General features: G+C 35.7%; 1 protein-coding gene across 4 annotated transcripts in view; it reads right to left on the reverse strand.

The window, feature by feature from the left end:
- Nucleotides 1–19,933, reverse strand: part of TAX1BP1 (Tax1 binding protein 1) — a 93,493-nt gene that overhangs the window by 32,324 nt on the left and 41,236 nt on the right. For all 4 annotated transcript variants that reach the window (XM_057549709.1, XM_057549708.1, XM_057549707.1 and 1 more), the window contains exons 6-11: nt 16,890–17,038; nt 16,690–16,780; nt 9,318–9,503; nt 2,385–2,609; nt 1,661–1,807; nt 1,174–1,297 (exon numbers count right to left, since the gene is read on the reverse strand). In XM_057549709.1, coding sequence (XP_057405692.1) covers nt 1,174–1,297; nt 1,661–1,807; nt 2,385–2,609; nt 9,318–9,503; nt 16,690–16,780; nt 16,890–17,038 — 922 coding nt within the window. The remainder of the gene's footprint in view (nt 1–1,173; nt 1,298–1,660; nt 1,808–2,384; nt 2,610–9,317; nt 9,504–16,689; nt 16,781–16,889; nt 17,039–19,933) is intronic.

The raw sequence follows: 19,933 nt of genomic DNA on the forward strand, positions 1-19,933 counted from the left end.
GAATAACTTGAGGGTCACTATACTGTGAAATATAATAAATGGAATACTAAAGGAGAGAAACATCTATTTGAAAACATCTATTCATATACTAAATAAACAGAGAAGGACAATATAAACATTAGATGAGAATTTTTTTAATATTTTTTAATTTTAATTTTTTCATTCAAATTTAAAAAATCATAATTTTTTTAACTAGCTAAAAATAGTTCTAAAATGGCACAGAAATTGTTCTCTACATACTTAATAGATAAGATATATAGGAAAGCCATACTCTTTGAGAAAACATATTAAATCATTTTTCTAGTCCTTCACTACTATTCAATAAGTCTTTATTAAGTCAATATAACACCTTTCTTGGTACTACACAGGATATATAGAAATGGAAGGCAGGATCCTGTTCTACAGCAGTTGAATCTAAATATTTAATAGTATAGGAAACTTACAATACATTTAAAAAGTCTAAAACACCAATTGCCCCAGACACTACACAATTAAATATACTTTCATGCTCTAGTATTTATTTTTGTTATTGTCAAATCTTTAACAAATGGTGAAAAAAAGACATTAGGACAAGTGAAAACCTAGAGTTACTTTAAATTTTCATGTTGTTCATGTATTCACTATGTCTCTCTAATCTGTTCTGTAAGTTAATAAACTCATAAAATATTTAACTTATCCATCAACAGGTACATTAATGAGGAAAGTACCCTAATGATCCAAAGCAGCCAAAACAAAACAAAAACAAAAAAAAGGCAAGAAAGAGAGAAATATGAATAGAATTAAAGGGATTTTTAAGTTTTTCCCCACAGAATTGTACAATTAGTGCCATAAATGGTTCAGAATTCCACAGTGTTAGTAGAATATTAATTAAAAATTCAATTCTTGGCTCTCTTCCTATAGATCAAATACTATAAGCATTTGCACTTACAAACACCAGCTCATTTGATTAACCATGCTCACGAAGATAAATACTAGTTCACACTCACATTCTGTATATTCACCACATGCATGACTGACTTTTAGACCTTTACTTTCCCTTTGCCTCAATCCCTCACTTAGAAGGATTTTTTTAAAACCTCCCTAAAATTCTGACACATGGAACAGGCAGTATAAATAAGTATAAATACTTTTCAAGGCAGGACACTTCATACAAAAAGTCTAAAAGATTTTTACCTGTAGAAGGTGGTGGCTTTACATCAAGAGTAGAGGCAGTAGTAGCTGGGTCTGTGTTTACTGAGGCATCATTCACTTTCTGCTGACTCCCAATTTTCTTTGTGAAGACACTATTGTTATTAGCCTATTCAAAATGTTAACAATCAATGGTTAAATGAGTTACATTTCCCTCCTTCAGCAACCATGTATCATATAAATAAATCCTGAAAAGTCCACAAAGCTGCTGCTGTCTTAAAGGCCAACAAAGACTAAAGTTACACACATCACTTTACTAACTGACCTAAATGTTACAAAACAGAACATTTTATTTCTCCAACAAATAAAAATTCCAGATTTAAAAAAAAATTATCACTACAATATTAGGCCAGTAATGTGAAATGAAGCACAGAGAAATTATATTCAAAGGGTATAACATTATAAATTTGATTTGTAAACAAAAATATTGATAAAGGAATTATTTTACTGTGATGAATTCAATTATTCTTACTGATTGGTCTGAAAGTTTGTTTATTTGTTTTTGGAGCCTCTGGCATTCCTTGAATTTTTCTTTATAATGATCTGCTGCCATCTGAAGACGAAGTTTCAGATCTTCAACTTCTCTTCTCAGTTCCTGTTCCAGTGTATCAGTCTTTTCCTAAGAGAGAAATAAACTCTTCCTCTAAGAGAAACATAAAAATCTCATATCTCATAATGTAGTAGCAAATCCAACTTTCTTTTCACTTTTTTCTTTCTGGCCCTTAATTTTTATTTGTTTTGCAGTTTTGGCTACAGAGTCACATTAGGTCTCCTAACAAATCCAGCTTTATATTCCTAGGACTAAGGTTCATTAAAAAACAAACAAACAAAACACTTGAAAAGAATATTCTATCTCCTGAGAAGCAAGCATACCCTGTTAAATAACCATAGTACCATTTTATGCAGCTAGTAAATAAGAAATTCTAAACAAAGCAATATATACCTCATACCAGAAAGTTTAATTAACAATAATAGAGCAGTTTTTACTAACGATTAGGAATTTGCTTACAGAAGTTTTTCTTAAAGCCTGCATTAAGTTCAACCCAAGAAGTTACAATGACTAAACAAAATGAATGGCAATTTAAAGTTCTGTGACCAGGAATGTGACCTCAATTATTTTAACATAACTCATTCTCTTTCATAAGCTTATCGTCAGTTTTTGACTAAAATGGAAATTCAAAATTAACCCGCTTTACCTGGTCTTTTCTCACAGCACTTAGTTTGAGCTCTGCCACTGCATCAGCTAACTGCTTTTTCACTCTCTCATTTTCCAAGCGTGCAGTGTGCAGATCTGCCATCGTCTTATCCCGCACATTTACAGCATCGCTAAGTTCTTTAGCCAGAAAGACAACTTCTTGCCGAGTTGCCTGAACCTGTTCCTCTGCTTTACGAAGTTGCTCCTTGAAGAAAACTGTATCTTCCTGAAGAAAGGCAGATAAATATATTTGTAATTAAACCATTCAAGTAAAAAACAGAAGCAGAAACAATATTTATTCCTATTTCAACAGATCTAAAATTTTAAATTAAATATTGCTTTTCTATTCATGACTTAAAGTATGTATGTCTATAAAAAATTTAAGATGTGACTTTGTTTTAGAGACCCCCATATAACAACCCTATGCGTCACTACTATCACTTTATACGTGACAAAACTGAAGTACAGGAAGTCAGGCAACATAACCAATGCTTAGCTAAATAGGGACTCGAATGGAAGCTTCTGTCCCCCAGAATCTCTCCAGCTAGAACTACTGACCCTCATTTTTTATGATAAGCAATAAAAATAATTACAAAAACTTCTTTGTAACTCCAAAAATGTTGGTTAAAAAAATGTTTCCTGGGCTTCCCTGGTGGCGCAGTGGTTGAGAATCTGCCTGCTAATGCAGGGAACACGGGTTCGAGCCCTGGTCTGGGAAGATCCCACATGCCGCGGAGCGGCTGGGCCCGTGAGCCACAACTACTGAGCCTGCGCGTCTGGAGCCTGTGCCCCGCAACGGGAGGGGCCGCGATGGTGAGAGGCCCGCGCACCGCGATGAAGAGCGGTCCCTGCACCGCGATGAAGAGTGGCCCCCACTTGCCGTAACTGGAGAAAGCCCTCGCACGAACCGAAGACCCAACACAGCCAAAAATAAAGAAATAAATAAATAAAGTAGCTATAAAAAAAAAAATTTAAAAAAATTAAAAAAAAAAAAAAAAAATGTTTCCTATGATCTAACCTAAAACATATCCAATATAATATTAATATACCATTACATATTACTATGAAAACATAGCACACTTTTTAGTTCTAAAAGAAAAATATTGATATGCAAATAGCAAAGATGAGGCCCTGGGAAAATGAAAAATAATTAGCACCTCTTACCAAACCTAGAAGTATCTTTAAAAAGTTAAAATGGCCATGATAGGGCTTCCCTGGTGGCGCAGTGGTTAAGAATCTGCCTGCCATCGCAGGGGACACGGGTTCAAGCCCTGATCTGGGAAGATCCCACATGCCGCAGAGCAACTAAGCCCGTGCGCCACAACTACTGAGCCTGCGTGCCTGGAGCCCGTGCTCCGCAACAAGAGAAGCCACCCCAAGAAGAAGCCTGCACACCGCAACGAAGAGTAGCCCTCGCTCGCTGCAACTAGAGAAAGCCCACGCACAGCAACAAAGACCCAACAAAGCCAAATAAATAAATAAATAAATTTATAAAAAATAAAATAAAATAAAAATTGCCATGATAAAATTATTTCCTAATATTAAACAGACATTATGAGCTCAATAAATCTAGTTTATTCAACATTCGGATTTTTATCTCTGTATTAGAAATAGTGTAAACTCAAAAAGTGCAACCCATTCGCGGTTTTTAAATTGTTAGCTCCTTAGAAAGAAATGTAAATGATTATTTATGTAATGCTGGGGTGAAGAAAATCTTTCTAAGTATAACATTAATAGAGCTAATATATAAATGTTATCAGCTTCTATATGTCAGAAGGGAAAAAAGCAAAAAAGAGAACTAGAAGAAAATTATTTGTAATATATTCCAAAAATGTGTAATACTCTCATATAAATAGATGTTCTAATCAATAATAAATGGAATAATTTTAAACCAAAAAAGAAAAAAAAACCCGAAAAAGGAAAAATATGGAGAAAGGCATGAACATGAAATTTCTTTAAAACGAACGGCTATTATACATAGAAAAAATATTCAACTAAGATATTCAAATAAAGAAGGTAAAACAAATACCATTCATCCTCTTTCAAGCTAACAAAGACTGAAAAAAAGTAATGCTCTAATATTTGGATGGTTTAGGAAAACTGGCACATTTACAAACATGTGGGCTCATATAATCTATAAGTGGTAACCATTCTTATCAGATTTTTGAAACAATCATCAACACCTTTTAAAAGCACATGGCTTTTGATCTATCAATTTTATTTTCATGAGTTTCTGATTAAAGAGTACGGACATGAGTTTAGTTTTGCAGGGTTAGTTTTGCAGGGATCCAGTAAAATATTAAGATTATGAAAAATTATTAAAAATCAAATGTCTAAATGGGAATTTATTATAAATAAACTATGATATATCCTCCACACAATGAAAGTCTATGCAACCATTACTAGCAGCAGTAATATGTCATACCCTGTTGATACATTAATTTTTTTGAAAGGCAATTTGAAAATAACTGAAAATTTAAACATTCAACCTGGCAATTGCACTTTGAGGAATTTATTCTACAGATTTATACACATGCTTAGATATCTGTACAAGAATGTTTACTGCCATCATGCTTATAATACCTAAGGGTTGTACACTAAAACTAAAAACAATTGCACACTACACAGCTGTTAAATAAAAGGAGAGATACTACACAGCTGTTGTTTTTTTTTTGGCCTCACGGCTTGCAGGATCTTAGTTCCAGGGATCGAACCCAGGACCCCAGCAGTGGAAGCGTGGAGTCTTAACTACTGGATCACCAGGGAACTCCCTACAAAGCTGTTCTAATGAATGAGGAAGACCTGTATGTGTACTCATACTGCAAGATGTCTAGACGTTCCATAAATTTTTTAAAAGTTTTTGTAACACTATATTCTCATATTTGTTAAAATATAAATATTGTATGTACATTCACAGATGTCTAGTAAAATTTAAAATTCTATAATAATATATCTGGGAAATGATATGGGTCACTTTTACCTTGTACCCTCACATACTACTCGAATTTTTTTATAACCATGATTTTTGTATTGCTTTTATAATTTTTTAAAAAGTTTTAACAACCAGGTGTCACTTTCTCCAGGTATTTCTATACCTATGCTTTCCTCACAGAAGTCTTGCTTAATAAGTAGCATCTTATTAAATAACAAATAAATAATCAAACACGCTTTTCACCTTCCCATTTGCATCTGCTATATTCAATACCCTGAAAAGTAACTTGGGTCTTAATCATTAATTCTAAATATCATGCACATCTGATGTTTTAAGTGTTACATTAACTGTACCTGAGTGTATTTATTAGCAAACTACTAAAAACCAAATAATACTCCATCCATAAAAGTTAATGAATAAATCAAGGTAAATCTAAACAATGTAGTATTACACAGCCATTTTCTTAAAAATTAGGAAGATCTCTATGAACTGCTAGGGAATGATTTTCAGTCTATATTGTTCAACGGAAAAAAAGCAAAGTGAAAAGGAGTATAAATAGCATGGCACTTTTAAGAAAGAAGGGGATAGAGAAGGGTGTGTGCGTGCACACACATACACCAAGCTTATTTTTGCAAAAACAAACATAAGAAGAAAAAACTGAAAACTAATGAAAATGTTTACCTATGGGTACAGGTAAGAAAGGAGTTTTTTAGCGAAGAGTATATTTTTTTGTTTCATTTTGACTTGTGAATGATACAACTATTTTACATATTCAAAAAATAAAATTAAAGGAAAATGTTAGGAGAAAACAAAAAAAACTGAACTGTATTACAAATTCATAACATAAATGTTAAAAAAATTAATTCAAGTAACCTTTGAACATGGTACTCTGTACATCCTTAGTGAAATATATTCTAAGATAAAAGAGCTGGAAAAGATCTTATTTAGTAGACATACTGTTGGAAGTGGCATTGATATAATAATTCTGAAACTACTGGTATGTATAGCTGATTAGAAAACATGAATAGATATAATGTTTTGGAGACAAGGGTTCTCACACTGGGAGAAGAGATACATAAATATGTAATGGAGGAAGATAAGGAAGAACCCTAGGAGATACTGAATTTGAACTGGAGATATCAACATAAATTTAAGACTTAAAATGTCTGTCTATTGAAAGTGCAAAGTAGCAAAAGGATCCAGTTCTTGGCTTCAAAATACCCTTCTCTAATAAAAAAAAATCAGACTCTTTGGAGAAATGGGTAATACCAGATCTGGGGCAGAACCTAAAACTGTAATACACAGTTCTACCACAAAACAAGGAAGTATTCAAAGCATTAGGGGGACATATCAGAAAGACACAAGAGCAGGTTTGAGAAGGTTCCCCCCTAGCTAAATATAGGACAATTTGAGTATGAAAAAGAATAATGATGATGTATAACAGGGGTCCCCAACTCCCGGCCACAGACCATTAGCAGTCCAAGGCCTGTCAGGAACCGGGCCACACAGCAGGAGGTGAGCGGCAGGCAAGCGAGCGAAGCTTCATCTGTATTTACAGTCACTCCCCATCGCTCGCATTACCACCTGAGCTCTGCCGCCTGTCAGATCAGCAGCAGCATTAGCTTCTCATAGGAGTGCAAACCCTACTGTGAACTGCGCATGTGAGGGATCTAGGTTGCGTGCTCCTTATGAGAATCTAATGCCTGATGATCTGAGGTGGAGCTGAGGCGCTGATGGTAGCTCTGGGGAGTGGCTGCAAATACAGATTATCATTAGCAGAGAGGTTTGACTGCACAGACACCACAATAAATCAACTGCTTGCAGACTCATATCAAAACCCTATCAGTGCATGGCAAGTGACAATGAAGCTGCATCTTACAGAGTAGACTGGACATAAGCAACACACTTCAGGTGTCACTGTCTCCCATCACCCCCAGATGGGACCATCTAGCTGCAAGAAAACAAGCTCAGGGCTCCCACTGATTCTGCATTATGGTGAGCTGTATAATTATTTCATTATATATTACAGTGTAATAATAATAGAAATAAAGTGCACAACAAATGTAATGTGCTTGGGCTTCCCTGGTGGCGCAGTGGTTAAGAATCCGCCTGCCAATGCAGGGGACACGGGTTTGAGCCCTGGTCCGGGAAGATCCCACATGCCGCAGAGCAACTAAGCTCGTGCGCCACAACTACTGAGCCTGCGCTCTAGAGCCTGTGAGCCACAACTACTGAGCCCAAGTGCCACAACTACTGAAGCCCATGCGCCTAGAGCCCGTGCTCCACAATAAGAGAAGCCACCGCAATGAGAAGCCTGCGCACCGCAATGAAGAGTAGCCCCCGCTCGCCGCAACTAGAGAAAGCCCGCACACAGCAACGAAGACCCAACACAGCCAAAAATAAATAAATAAAATAAATAAATTTATAAAAAAAAAAAAAAAAAAAAAAAATGTAATGTGCTTGAATCAGCCCAAAACCATCCCACCCCCACCCCGCGGAGGAAAAACTGTCTTCCATGAAACCGGTCCCTGGTGCCAAAAAGGTTGGGGACCGCTGATGTACAATATACTGAACAAAAAAGAATCAGAGTCTATAGTGATATAAAAAAAGGGGAGAAGGCAACAGGGAACCACCTCATTATAATAAAAGAATACCTACTAATAAACATAAAAGGTATGACAGAATTTTTAAAATCACCATTTTGCAATCATTAATTTAATAACTGAGGCAGGTAAGGATCATCAAGGGATAAAAAACACTGGGTCAAAGAGTATTGGGGAGTAGGATGTTCACATGATCTCGAAGTATTACCCCACAGATTACTCAATAATCACAAAGAGAGAAAGGCACCAATATATGGAGAGACAACCAGACATAACTTTAAACACATGATTAAACCTAATAATATCAGCAAGAATGGAATTGATATTACATGACTTTTGATGTGATTGCACCAGAATATACAAAACATCCTCTACACCTTTTCTTGCCAAAAATCTTTGACCTGAATCTAGTCATGAGGAAACAGACAAATCTAGATTATGGAATATACTCTCAGACAAGCCTGAATTCTTAAAAAATATCAATGTCATAAAAGACAAATGGTATAGGGACACTGTTCTAGATCAAAGCAGACCAAGAACACAACAATAATCATTAATGTGTGATCTCTGACTACCAGGGATCAAGCAATTTTAAAGGTTATACAGGGCTTCCCTGGTGGCGCAGTGGTTAAGAATCCGCCTGCCAATGCAGGGGACACGGGTTCAAGCCCTGGTCTGGGAAGATCCCACATGCCGCAGAGCAACTAAGCCCGTGCGCCACAACTACTGAGACTGCGCTCTAGAGCCCACAAGCCACAACTACTGAGCCCGCGTGCCACAACTACTGAAGCTCGTGTGCCTAGAGCCCGTGCTCCACAACGAGAGAAGCCACCGCAATAAGCCTGCGCACCACAACGAAGAGTAGCCCCCTCTCGCTGCAACTAGAGAAAGCCCACACGCAGCAACGGAGACCCAATACAGCCAAAAATAAATAAATAAAATAAATAAATTTATAAAAAAAAAAAAGAAAGCAAAAGCAAAAATACATGTGGGACAATTTGAATGTGGACTAAAACTATATACGAGCATGAATATTATCATATCAATATAAAATTCCTTAGATGTCATAATGGTATTACGGTTATACAGAAGAATGTACTTGTTAATAAGAGAGACATGCTAAAGTATGTAGAGTGAAATGTCATAATGCCTGCAACTGACTTTCAAATGGCTGGGGTGGGGAGGAGAAGGCATATAAATGGGGGAGATAAAGATAGCAAAATATTTAAGGATATATATGTATTCATTTTTCTGTTCTTTCAACTCTTCTATAAGTTTGAACTTTTTCCAAAAAAGAAGCTGGGGGAGGAAAGATTAAAAATAAAAACGACCATACTGTATACGTTTAATAGAGATAATATTTTACAATCTTCAAATACATTATTGCAAAACTACTTACCTTAGTTGAGGTTGTAAGCAAGAAAGCCCTTTGTAGATTCTCCTTTTCAGCCAAACAGAACTGCAGTCTGCTAATCTCTTCTTTGAAATGAGTAATCATGTTTTCTTTGTTCCCATCTAAATTCTTTAAAGTCTGGACCTCTGACACAAGCTTGGTATTTTCTATTTCTGTATTCTTCAAATGTACCTGAAACAGTGCTTGAAAATGTCAAGAATATTCTTTCTAACTCTATAACCTAAGTTACTCAAAATTTAAAATATTACTATTTATCTCTAACCCAAATATGATCCAAGAGAAGGGAAGACTCACTAGACGAGAAGTCAGGAGACCCAAATTCTGCCAAATGACTAGCCAAGTACGTGGGAGCAGAACACAGCTTTTCTGAGTTTTGTTGTTGTTGTGTTAGTTTTCCAAAGAGATTAATTCTAAGGTCTAACACTACCTGATCTCTGAAGTCTTTTCCTTTGATGATTTTAAGTTAGTTCTCTTTAAAATTACAAATGAACTTAGTTGTTCTTTTGCGGAAACATTATGTTACAGGCATATTCATATATAAAGGCATGACCAGATTCTGGAAAACTAAAGGAATACATTCAAGAACATCTTAAGCAATTCAATTTTTTGCTTATGAAAAAATACTATGTCATTTACTTCCTGTGTGCCTAAAAATATATTTGTTGATTAATTAACCCAACTATATTGATTTTTCCAGGAACTTTGGCTGCTGTTGTTCATAGCATATATACAAATCAAATTCCATAACTGAAATTATAAAGAGTACAAGTATCTGGTTTCCACTATAAAGAGTATCTTGCTTTGGTTAAGAGCATCAAGGAGAAATGAATTAACATACTTCTTGCACTTTACTCTTTAAATGTATGGAATGCTGAAGACTAATTCCTGTTCACAAGGATAGAATATAACTCCAGATAATCTAAAGGCATCAGCAGCCAAGACCTTTGCAGCATCACTTTAAAAACACTACCCAATTTTCATAATCATCAGCTCATGAAAGCATTTTTTACCAACCCCTCTAAATTCTGTTAGGCCAGGGATGGGTCACATGATCCAACAGGGGTTACAGGAGAGAGGCAAAGGAAACTATTTGGTTACTCATGAGAACAATTTGAAAGGGAAAGTGTTTCTGAGATTAACAGTATAGTAGATCTTATCACACTTGGTAAGTGGAATCTCCTTGCCAAAAAAACACGCAACAAATATCCCTAGGGAAGTTTTACTTCCAATTTTCGGGATACATGCATATAAATGAAATACTGTTCAGGACAGTGGGAGGTTGGGAGAGAGTGTATTCAAATGGAAATTTCAGAGTCACTTTGATCCCAACTGCTAATTCTTACAGAAAACAGGCGATATTAGCACACTGTAAAAGAATAAACCCCCAAGACACCTCGTTCTTTCCCTTCCTCCCTCCCAAGTCTTATGCAAAGGACTCGTCATTCAGGTGTACAACAGAGACACACAAAATCTTTGCAGAAAGTAAGAAAAAAGGAATATAAGGAATAAATAATTTAGAGCAGTAAAAGAAAAATAAATTCTGGATTTACCCTAAAATGTACTTGTCAACCCTCTACAAAACACTGGAAGTACTGTTTCTCAGGATAGAAGAGAGAAAAGAAAGGCAGGATGGAAAGGTGACAGCTTCAAGGAAAACGTTTTCCTCTTTCCAAAATAAGTCATTCTAATTATCATTACACCTCTCAAGCATCAAACCAGGTAAGTAAAGTAAGTAAATGAGGTCCTGGTTTACTTAGGACCTTCTTAAACCCTTCCCGATACTAACTAGTATACCTTCAGAATTCATTTTATTTATTATTGAATTAAAATGACTGAAAACATAGACATTCTATTTACCTAATTATCTCTCACTGTTCTAACAGAGAAACAACATGGAAAGTACTTAATTATCCACAGAGAAATAATGCCCAGGCCTTTTCCTGGCACAAAACTGAAACATTATCACTGAAATTCATAGTAACATTAAATAAAAAATTATTACAGATGCAAAATCTTCATTTAGTTAAAAAATCCTTTATAACTTTAAAAAACTGCATTTGGAAGTAGTTTGCAAAACAAACAAAAACAAAACAAAGACACTGTATCCAACTGTATCAATTCTTTCTCTAGATATCTGTATTACTTCCTTTTTTCACAAAATCTTGTTCAAAAACCAAACATTATACCTGGGCACTTTTCCTTAGAATCAAACCATAAAATCATCCACCAGTGAGTCTTCACTATTTTCCTTCCTATTCTGGGGGAGACACACACACATACATACACTCACGCTCTGGGGATGGTTGTTCCAAGAAACAGAATGGGTATAACCCATGACATGCAAAATGTTCCTATCTATGCTCTGCAATGAGGTGCACAGTGGACTCAAATTTTTTTATTTTAAAGGCAAAAAATTTTAAAGACTAAAAAAACATTAACCATCCCCCAAAATAAGAAGGAAATTACTGTAGCTTTGTGGTACAGTTTGAAATAAGGGAGCATGACACCTCCAGCTTTGTTCTTCTCAAGATTGTTTTGGCTATTCAGGGTCTGTTGTGTTTCCATACAGATTTTAGAATCATTTGTTCTAGTTCTGTGAAAAACACCATAGATATTTTAATAGGGATGCACTGAATCTGTAGATTGCCTTGGGTAGTATGGTCATTTTAACAACGTATATTCTTCCAATCCATAAGCACAGCATATCTTTCCATTTGTTTGTGTCATCTTTAATTTCTTTCATCAATGTCTCATAGTTTTCCCACTACAGGGCTTTTAACTCCTTAGATTTTTTCCTATTTTATTCTTTTTGATCGTAAATGGGATTGTTTTCTTAATTTCTCTTTCCGAGAGTTTGCTGTTAGTATATAGAAATGCAACAGATTTCCGTATATTAATTTTGTACCTTGCAACTTAACCAAACTCATTGAGGAATAGTAGTTTTTTGGTGGCATCTTTAGGATTTTCTGTATATAGTATCATGTCATCTGCAAACAGTGACAGTTCTACTACTTCCTTTCCAATTTGGATCCCTTTTCTTTCTTTTTCTTGTCTGACTGCTGTGACTAGGACTTCCAATACTATGTGGAATAAACGTAGTCAGAGTGCGCATCCTTGTCTTGTTTCTGATCTTAGAGGAAGTGCTTTCAAGCTTTTCTCCATTGAGTATGTTACGATGTTAGCTGTGGGCTTGTCATATATGGCTTTTATTATGTTGAGGTATGTTCTCTCTATACCCACTTGAGGTTTTATCACAAATGAATGCTGAATTTTGTCAAAAGCTTTTTCTGCATCTACTGAGATGATCATATGATCTTTATCCTTCAATTTTTTAATGCAGTATATCACATTAACTATACTTTGTATATTACAAAGCTACAGTAATCAAAACAGTATGGTACTGCACAAAAACAGACACATAGGACTTCCCTCGTGGTCCAGTAGTTAAGACTCCAGCTTCCACTGCAGGGAGCATGGGTTTGATTCCTGGTCAGGGAAATAAGATCCCGCATGCCTCAAGGCACACCGCCCCACCCCCCCAAAAAAAAAACTTCGGGACTTCCCTGGTGGTACAGTGGTTAAGAATCCACCTGCCAATGCAGGGGACACGGGTTCGATCCCTGGTCCAGGAAGATCCCACATGCTGCGAAGCAACTGAGCCCGTGCACCACAACTACTGAGCCTGTGGTCTAGAGCCTGTGTGCCACAACTACTGAAGCCCACGCACCTAGAGCCTGTGCTCCGCAACAAGAGAAGCCACCGCAATGAGAAGCCCGCACACCGCAACGAAGACCCAAAGCAGCCAAAAATTAAAAAAAAAAAAAAAAAAGACAGACACATAGATCAATGGAACAGAACAGAAAGCCCAGAAATGAACCCACACTTATATAAGCAATTTATCTATGACAAAGGAGGCAAGAATATTACAACAGGAAAAAGACAACCTCTTCAATAATAAATGGTATTGGGAAAACTGGACAGCTACATGCAAAATCATCAAACTGAACTACTTTATCACACCATATATAAACTCAAAATGGATTAAAGACTTAAATGTAAAACCTGAAACCATAAAACTTCTAGAAGAAAACATAAGCAGTATGCTTTTTGACATCAGTCTTAGCAATATTTTTTTGGATGTGTCTCCTCAGGCAAGGGAATCAAAAGCAAAAATAAAACAAATGGGACTACATCAATCTAAAAAGCTTTTGCCCAGCAAAAGAAACCGTCAACAAAATGAAAAGGGCACCTACTGCATGGGAGAAGATATTTGCAAGTGATATATCCAACCAACATGGAGTTAATATCTAAAATATACAAAGAACTCATATGACTCAACATCAAAAACACAAACCCAATTAAAAAATGGGCAGAGAACCTGAACAGACATTTCTCCAAAGAAGACATACAGATGATCAACAGGCAAAAGAAAAGGTGTTCAACATCACTAATCATCAGGAAAATAGAAATCAAATACCACCTCAATGAGATATCACCTCACACCTGTCAGAACGGCTACTATCAAAAAGACAACAAATAACAAGTGTTGGCAAGAATGTGGAGAAAAGGGAATCCCCCTGCACTGTTAGTGGGAATGTAAATTGATGCAGTCACTATGGAAAACAGTATGGAGGTTCCTCAAAAATTTAAAAATAGGGACTTCCCTGATGGTCCAGTGGTTAAGACTCTGTGCTCCCAATGCAGGGGGCACAGGGTCGATCCCTGGTTGGGGAACTAAGATGACACACAGTGCGACCTTAAAAAAAAAAAAAAAAGTTAAAAATAGAACCATATGATCCAGCAATTCCATTCCTGGGTATTTCTCTGAAGAAAACAAAACACTAATTTGAGAAGCTATAAGCACCCCTATGTTGCAGCATTACCTACAATAGCCAAGATATGGAAGCAACCTAAGTGCCCATCAATTTTTTTTTAAATTAGAGTATAGTTGCTTTACAATATTGTGTTAGTTTATATTGTACAGCAAAGTGAATCAGCTATACGTATACAATTATCCCCTCTTTTTTGGATTTCCTTCTCATTTAGGTCACCACAGAGCACTGAGTTCCCTGTGCTATACAGTAGGTTCTCATTAGTTATCTATTTTATACATAGTGTCAATAGTGTATATATGTCAATCCCAATCTCCCAATTCATCCCGCCTCGTGCCCATCAATAGATGAATGGATAAAAGGAGACGTGGTGTGTACATACATACACATAAACACACACACACACACACACACACACACACACACACTGGACTATTACTCAGCCATAAAAAAGAAAAACCTTGCCATCTGCAACAACATGGACAGACCTAGATGGTATTATGCTAAGTGAAATAAGTCAAAGATAAATATATTATTTCACTTACATGTGGAATCTAAAAAACAAAACAAATGAACAAACATAAAAAAGAAACAGAGTCATAGATGAAGAGAACAAACAAGTGGTTGCTGGATTGCGGGGGGAGGATGAGAGAAACAGGTGAGGAAGATTAAGAGGTACAAATTTCCAGTTACAAAATAAAATCAGTCACAGGTATGAAGTGTACAGCATGGGGAATATAGTCAATAATTATGTAATACCTTTGTATAGTGACAGGTGGTAACTAGGCTTACTGTGGTGATCATTTTGAAATGTACAGAAATATCAAATCACTCTGCTGTGCACCAGAAACTAAATTCAGTTGTGTGTAGGTCAATTAAACTTCACAAACAAACTCGTGAAAAAAGAGATCAGATTTGTGGTTACCTGAGTGAGGCAGAGGGTGGGTGGGAGGGGGGAATTATGAAAGTAATCAAAAGGTAAAAACTTCCAGTTCTAAGGTAAGTAAGTACTAGGGATGTAATGTACAGCATGATAACTAAAATTAACACTGCTGTATGTTATATATTGATATGAAAGTTATTAAGAGAGTAAATCCTTAGAGTTCTCATTACAAGGAAAAAAAATCTTTCAGTTTATATCTATATGAGATGATGAATGTTCACTAAACTTACTGTGGTCATCATTCCATGACGTATACAAGTCAAATCATTATGCTGTACACTAGAAACTTACACAGTGCTACATGTCAATTATATCTCAATAAAAATGGAAGAAAAAAGAGGTGATCCTCAGAACAGATTTGGAATTTCATACTTGGGTACCCAATGTTGGTATCTAGCTTATCAATGTATATAAATAAATGAATAGTTATTTTTTAAAGAGAAGGAGGAAAAAACCCACTGGTAATACAATAAATCATATTTTAGTTTCTTAGTGCAAATTGAGACTCTCAAATACTGAATATATGCAGAGTTTTATGTTTTACCTTTAATATATACCATATTATCAATATATAAATGAGTACTGTCCTTTTCTAATCTAATTAAGAGATTGAATCTATCCAAATAATACTGACTTAGCTCAGACTGTTCTTGAAATTCCTCATCTGGAACTTCCTTCAGGAACTGCTATGAGCCACTTAAAATAAGTAAGTCCCAATACGCATCCACAACATTATTGACAACTAAAGCTCACTACCCTACTTCAGAGTCACTTAAAAAGGAAAGGAGGAAAAACTTCAAAAGGTGAAGATTTGTCAACAGGATCTTTTTTAAAATGACAGTCTCCAAATATTATTCCAAAAGGCAAACTCCAAAACATGATCATCACTGAAGTAAATTAATGCTCTCCTTAAGGTTTATATATTCTTAAAAGGGGAAAATAATTAGTTGCACAAATTCTGATAAACAGGTATCTTGTTACCATTACAACTCTTTGACTTATTATACATTACCTGCTAAGTATCTAAAACACCAGCAATTTAATTCCCTGAAAACTAACTTTTAGGGACTATACACAATGAGGTAGCTTTAAAATATACTCCCAAAACCTTTGATTCTCCTCTCTTAAAGAAGTGGAGCCTAATTCCCTTCTCCTGTGTAACAGCTGGAGTGACTTGCTTCTAATTAACAAGATAAAGAAGAAGCATCAGCGCACAACTTGGAGACCAGGTCATAAAATGCACTGACTTCCTCCTTGCTCTCTCTTGTATAGCTCACTCTGAGGGAAGCTGGCTGCCATATTGTGAGAACATCCAAGCAGCCACTGAAGAGGCAACATTCCAAGAAACTGAAGGACCTCCTGCCAAAAGTCATGTGAGTGAGCCGCTTTGACAGCAGATTCTCTAGTTCTAATTGAGCCTTTAGCTGACTGCAGCCCTTGCCAACATCCTGACTGCAACTACACAAGAGACCCTAAGCAAGAACCACTCAGCTAAGCTGCTCCCAAATTCCTGACCACTAAGTTTTAGGGTAACATGTTACACAGCAAAAGATAACTAATAAAAATGTAAAGAATAAATTACCTTATAAAGTTCCTTCTCATCCTTTTCTGTCTTCAATTGACATTCAAGCTGTTCTCTCTCATATTGTGCCTTTCTGAGTTTGTCCTTTAAACTGAGTTAAAGTCAAATAACGTTAACAATAACTTTTAACATAAGTCAAAAACAACTTTCTAAAAACAGTTTTAAAACACGAAGATACTTTTTTAAAGCATCGGGAATACCTGTCTAATTCAGTTTCTTTTTCAATCGCTTTATGTGTGACTGACACAATATCTTCCTCAAGCTGGAGGGCTTTGGATGTAGCATCATTGTATCTCTTCTTAAATTCTTCATTTTCCATTTTTAAACTTTGTGAGACTTCAAAAAGAACCTTACAAACAATAACAAAATATTTTGAGAAACACAGAAACATAATTAGAAATACAAATTTGTGTATCTCTAAGAAATCTATTTATGCTTAAAAGTTTAATCCCACATTTGTCCCCTCCAAAGTTTATAAGATTAAAAATGAAACCTGAAATGGTAACATACATTAAACTTTTCAAATACTAAATTAAACAATTATTAACTTTTTTCCGGGACTTTTCACACACTGCTGATTTCACTAACTTCTCCACCAGAGGGCAGGCAACTGAAGTGAGGAAAAAATTTAAAAATTAGTCACTTTGCTTTTTACATCTCGCTTTCCAATGTTACCCCAATGACAAAACAGGTTTCATGATACTAAACAAAGTTAACACCAACTTCTTCTAGCATAAATCACTAAGTGCCACTGATAATTATACCAAAGCACTAAGTTAAGATATATGCCTAAAGCCATGTTCCTAAAGCTCCTGTCACTATGATTCAAGAGGGCAGAAAAAATATTTAAAGACACTGAAATGAATATGAAAGAGGTAGTAAATGTGATGAATTTCATTTTAAAATAGAATAGTCTACTTTAAACAGATAATTAAAAAATTTTTATCACATCAATTAAGACAATTAAGTAACTTATGAGAATCTGATCAAGCCTCTCCCTAAGCCTGTTTTATAATTTGTAAAATGGAGATAATAAGCCCTTTTCTGCCTCGTTTATAAAATTATGAGAACCAAATATAACACCGCATTTGGAGGTTTCCACATACTTATGGGAAACTATACATCAAAAGAACTGATAAATTAAGACAAATTGCGTTTGTTAAAAAAATAATTTTAAAATTTAAAAATTTTAAAAGTCCCGGATGGTACTAATGAAAGTACCACCTGGGACTTCCCCGGCGGTCCAGTGGTTAAGACTCCGCACTTCTGCCTTCCCTTGTGGCGCAGTGGTTAAGAATTCCCCTGCCAATGCAGAGGACACGGGTTCGAGCCCTGGTCTGGGAAGATCCCACATGCCATGGAGCAACTAAGCCCATCTGCCTCAACTACTGAGCCTGCGCTCTAGAGCCCGTACTCCGCAAGAAGAGAAGCCACCACAATGAGAAGTCCGCACACTGCGATGAAGACTAGCCCCCGCTCGCTGCAACTAGAGAAAGCCAGAGCACAGCAACGAAGACCCAACGTGGCCATAAATAAATAAACAAATAAATAAATAAAGACTCCGCGCTTTCACTGCAGGGAGCACGGGTTCGATCCCTGGTCAGGGAACTAGGATCCCGCATGCCCTGTGGCACAGCCAAAAAAAAAAAAAAAAGTACCACCCATCAACCCAGCAATGAAAACTAAAGAAAATCACCATTCTGCCAATTTAAATGTATCAAATGTTACAAAGTATTTTTAAGCCACTTTGATTTTCATAAAGTAACAGCCAAATTTTTTACTTATAGGTAGAATATCACTTTAAATATCTTGCTAGAATATGAAAATTACTAAACTGCATCTAAGAACAACATAATTCATTAAGAAGCTTACCACAATAGAGGTCAGATACACTCTATTGGTTTTATTTTTGCTCAAAACAACTGTTTGCCTTACTGAATTTGCAACATAAACCAAAGACTGTTATGCAAAACTAAATGCTTTTCTGATTTTAATTCTACACAACACCAGAGAAAGCAGGTGATATTTATTTACTCCCTCTGCCATAATTGTTGTCACTATCCAATGATCCTTTAATATTTGACACATTTTCAGTATTTGTCTTGCTGATTTATAAGGTCAGAGAGGTTTCTAAATAGTTTTTTACTTTTTTTTTTTAATTTTTATTTTTACCAAATGCTCTCTTGGTACTGTGAGTAGGCTACAGATTTAATCCAGGTATTTCTTCCTAGGAAAAAGATTAGATTGCCTAGAGGCAAAAACTAGTTTCTGATTCTGCAATTAATGAAGTTCTATAGTGGGTAAATAGCATTCTAAAGAAAAGGTATAGGAGAATAACTAGAAAAGATTCATAAGCAACTAAACACAAAACATAAACTAACTGCTTTATCTATGAGTCAGTTAACCCTACAGTGAGTCACAAATTAATTCTAACTATACTTGACAGTCTCGGAATCTTTTCTTGGTACCTGTAAAAGCAACCAATAGCTTCTCAGCATCCAAGCCCACTGCAAAAGGCATGAAAATTCTAAAGTGGGGATTATTCTTCAGGCCTGTAGCACTCATGTCTGAGTGAAGGATAACCATCTTCAATGTGTCTAAGTTTTCCTTAGCATGAAAATGACATCAAAGCCCTTAGTGTACATACAAATAACTAAGAGCCATGTTTTCTTTAAAAAAATAATAATAACATTTTTAAAACAGTAAAATCTACAACACAGTCTTTGAAAAACACTTGAAATTTGGAATAAATATTCATTTGGTCAGTATTTGCAAGCTATGCCAAAAGGGCACCATAATTCTAATATTAAAACAGAGAAAAACTTAAAGGGATGAGTAAGTCAGCTACACTGTGCACCAAGATAAGAACAGTAACAAAAGTGGGGGCAAAAGGAGATTAAGAGATTTGGGCATTTCAGATTCATGCAGCAGACTTCGCCCCCTCCTCCTAAATAGAAGGATCACGTCACCATGACCCACTATTACCAACTCCCCCAAGTCATAACCCTCAAATATGAACAACCAGATAAAAAGACTGTGAATCATCTATGTGACTAAACATGCACTAAAAATATCTTAACAACACATTTATTCCTATGTTAAATAAACACAAAATTAACTTTGACTGCAAATGAACATATGTAAAGAAACCAGACAATTATCTAGAAAAAAGTATGATGATATTCTGGATTCAAACATATACAGCAATAAAATTTAGTAAATTAGTACCTGAATACTCTAAATG

The sequence above is a fragment of the Balaenoptera acutorostrata genome, chromosome 7 (assembly GCF_949987535.1).
Source record: "Balaenoptera acutorostrata chromosome 7, mBalAcu1.1, whole genome shotgun sequence".
In the NCBI taxonomy this organism is placed as follows: domain Eukaryota; kingdom Metazoa; phylum Chordata; class Mammalia; order Artiodactyla; family Balaenopteridae; genus Balaenoptera; species Balaenoptera acutorostrata.